Raw genomic sequence first — 2,932 nt, forward strand, 5'->3', positions numbered from 1 at the left:
TTCGCTCTTGTTACCCAGGCTGGAGTGCAATGGCCCGATCTCGGCTCACCGCAACCTCCGCCTCCTGGGTTCAGGCAATTCTCCTGCCTCAGCCTCCTGAGTAGCTGGGATTACAGGCACGCGCCACCATGCCCAGCTAATTTTTTTTGTATTTTTGGTAGAGACGGGGTTTCACCATGTTGACCAGGATGGTCTCGATCTCTTGACCTCGTGATCCACCCGCCTCGGCCTCCCAAAGTGCTGGGATTACAGGCTTGAGCCACCGCGCCCGGCCCTCAGGCTGTTTCTTTTTTTATGGAGATGGAGTCTTGCTCTGCTGCCCAGGCTGGAGTGCAGTGGCATGATCCTGGCTTACTGCAACCTCTGCCTCCTGGGTTCAAGTGATTCTCCTGCCTCAAGTCTCCAGAGTAGGTGGGATTACAGGCACCCACCAGCATGCCCAGCTAATTTTTGTACTTTTAGTAGATATGGGGTTTCACCATGTTGGTCAAGCTGGTCTCAAACTCCTGACTTCAGGTGATCTGCCCACCTTGGCCTCCAAAAGTGCTGGGATTACAGGCGTGAGCCAGCACGCCTAGCCACATCAGGCTGTTTCTGAGTTATTTATTTTGTAATGAACTGGTAATACTAAGTAAAGGGACTTTCTGAGTTCTGTGAGCCCTTCTAGCAAAATATCAAGCCCAAGGAGGGGTTGTGGGAAAATCGGATTTGTAGCTGGTCAGTGAGAAATATAGGAGGTCCAGAACTTGCAACAGTATCTGAAGTTGGGGGCAGTCTTCTGAGACTACGTCCTTAACCTCTGCGCTCTGTGCTAACTCTAGGTAGCTAGTGCCAGAATTAAACCTTACTGGACACTCGGTGTCAGAGAGTTGGAGAAGTGGGGTTGGAAAAGACACCACACAATTGGTGTCAGGAGTTTAAAAACCCACACATTGGGTGTCAGAAGTGTTGAGAGTAGGCCGGGGGCCGTGGCTTATACATGTAACCCTAGCACTTTGGGAGGGGACAGGAAAATCATTTGGGGCTAGGAGTTCAAGAGCCGCCGAGGCAGCAGCAAAACCCTCTCTCTACAATAAATACAGAAATTAGCCAGGCACGGTGGCACGTGCCTGTAGTGTCCCGGCTACTTGGGAGACTGAGGGGGGAGGATTGCCTGAGTCTGGGAGGCAGAGGTTACGGTGAACCGAGATCTTGCCACCATACTCCAACCAGGACAACAGAGTGAGACCCCATCTCAAAAAAAAAAAAAAGAATAAAAGAAAAAAAGGGTGTTCCAGAAAAAGGGTTAGGGGTTAAAATAAAATAAAATAAAAAATAAAGTGTTGAGAGTGAAAACAGACCACATACAAACTCATTTTCTTCCCTTTCTCCTGATACCCTAGGAAATGTTCTGTGAAGGTCAAGTGTGCAAACAGACATTCCAGAGAGCCTGATCCATACCCAGCAGCAGAACCCACTTGTGGCTGCAACTTTATGCCAAATTATATTGCAGACCGAACCGACGGTCATCTATCCCGTTTGATGATGGGGACTCACAGCTGGAGAGAGTCACACAGTCTGTAACCTGAAGTCACCTAGACTATGGGGAAACTGCTCAGCTTCAATAAACCTGTACAAATGACTCTGAAGTTTTTCCTTTTAAATTTGGCAAATTCCAGCATTTAAACAAATCTTTGAAGCCGGGCGCGGTGGCTCAAGCCTGTAATCCCAGCACTTTGGGAGGCCGAGGCGGGCGGATCACGAGGTCAAGAGATCGAGACCATTCTGGACAACATGGTGAAACCCCATCTCTACTAAAAATACAAAAAATTAGCTGGGCATGGTGGCATGTGCCTGAAGTCCCAGCTACCCGGGAGGCTGAGGCAGGAGAATTGCTTGAGCCCGGGAGGCAGAGGTTGCAGTGAGCCGAGATTGCACCACTGCACTCCAGCCTGGTACCTGGTGACAGAGAGAGACTCTGTCTCAAAAAAAAAAAAAAAATTAGCTGGGCATGGCAGCACGTGCCCATGGTGTCTCAGCTACTCAGGGGGCTGAAGTGGGAGGATCACTTGAGCCTGGGGCACAGAGCTTACAGTGAACTGAGATCTCGCCACTGCACTGCAGCCTGGATGACAGCGTGTCTCAAAAGTAAAGAAAGAAGTGCATCCTAGCTACTCGAGAGTCTGAGGCATGAGAATCACTTGAACCCTGGAGGTAAAGGTTGCAGGGAGCAGAGATCATACCACTTGCACTTCAGCCTGGGCAACAGAGTGAGGCCGTGTATCAAAAAAAAAAAAAGAAAGAAAGAAAATCACTAAGGGGAAACTTCTGGGGTACGGAGGATTCTAGCTAAACCCACATAACAGGATCCTTGCTGAGGACAGACCATGGTGATCAGACATCATCCTGGTGGAGGATGCAGAAGCCATCAGATATGGACGGTAATCAGACATTGAAGGTGGTCAAATATTGAAGGTGATCACACATTGAGGGTTGTGGGGTTCTTGCCAAATGACTTCAGCAGAATTATTTGCTAAAACTGGATTTTATAAGGAAGTGCACAGGTAAGCCTTGGAGAAGTTTCAGGAGCCAAACTAAAGTTTGACCAAGCAAAGACTCTTTGTCATTACCAAAAGGAAATTTCCTCATAATAAAAAGTAATTTTTTTTTTTTTTTTGAGACAGTCTCCTGTCTCCAGGCTAGAGTGCAATGGTGAGATCTCGGCTCATGGCAACCTCCGTCTCCTGGGCTCAAGCAATTCTCCTGCCTCAACCTCCCAAGTAATTAGGATTACAGGTGCGCACCACAGCACCGGCTAACTTTTCTGTATTTTTAGTAGAGACAGTTTCACCATGTTGGCCAGGCTGATCTCCAACTCCTGACCCCCAGTGATCCACCTGCCTCAGCCTCCCAAAGTGTTGAGATTACAGGTGGGAGCCACCACACCTGCCCA

The 2,932-nt window shown here is 48.7% G+C and overlaps 1 protein-coding gene across 1 annotated transcript in view; it reads left to right on the forward strand.

Moving 5' to 3' along the window:
- Positions 1 to 1,622, forward strand: part of RBP7 (retinol binding protein 7) — a 12,113-nt gene extending 10,491 nt beyond the window's left edge. The window contains exon 4 of the mRNA XM_032300330.1: positions 1,383 to 1,622. Within this exon, the coding sequence (XP_032156221.1) occupies positions 1,383 to 1,433 (51 nt within the window). The 3' untranslated portion in view covers positions 1,434 to 1,622. The remainder of the gene's footprint in view (positions 1 to 1,382) is intronic.
- The last annotated feature ends 1,310 nt before the right edge of the window (positions 1,623 to 2,932 follow it).

This window comes from Sapajus apella, unplaced genomic scaffold (assembly GCF_009761245.1).
Source record: "Sapajus apella isolate SASKATOON/1434 unplaced genomic scaffold, GSC_monkey_1.0 scaffold43, whole genome shotgun sequence".
Lineage (NCBI taxonomy): Eukaryota > Metazoa > Chordata > Mammalia > Primates > Cebidae > Sapajus > Sapajus apella.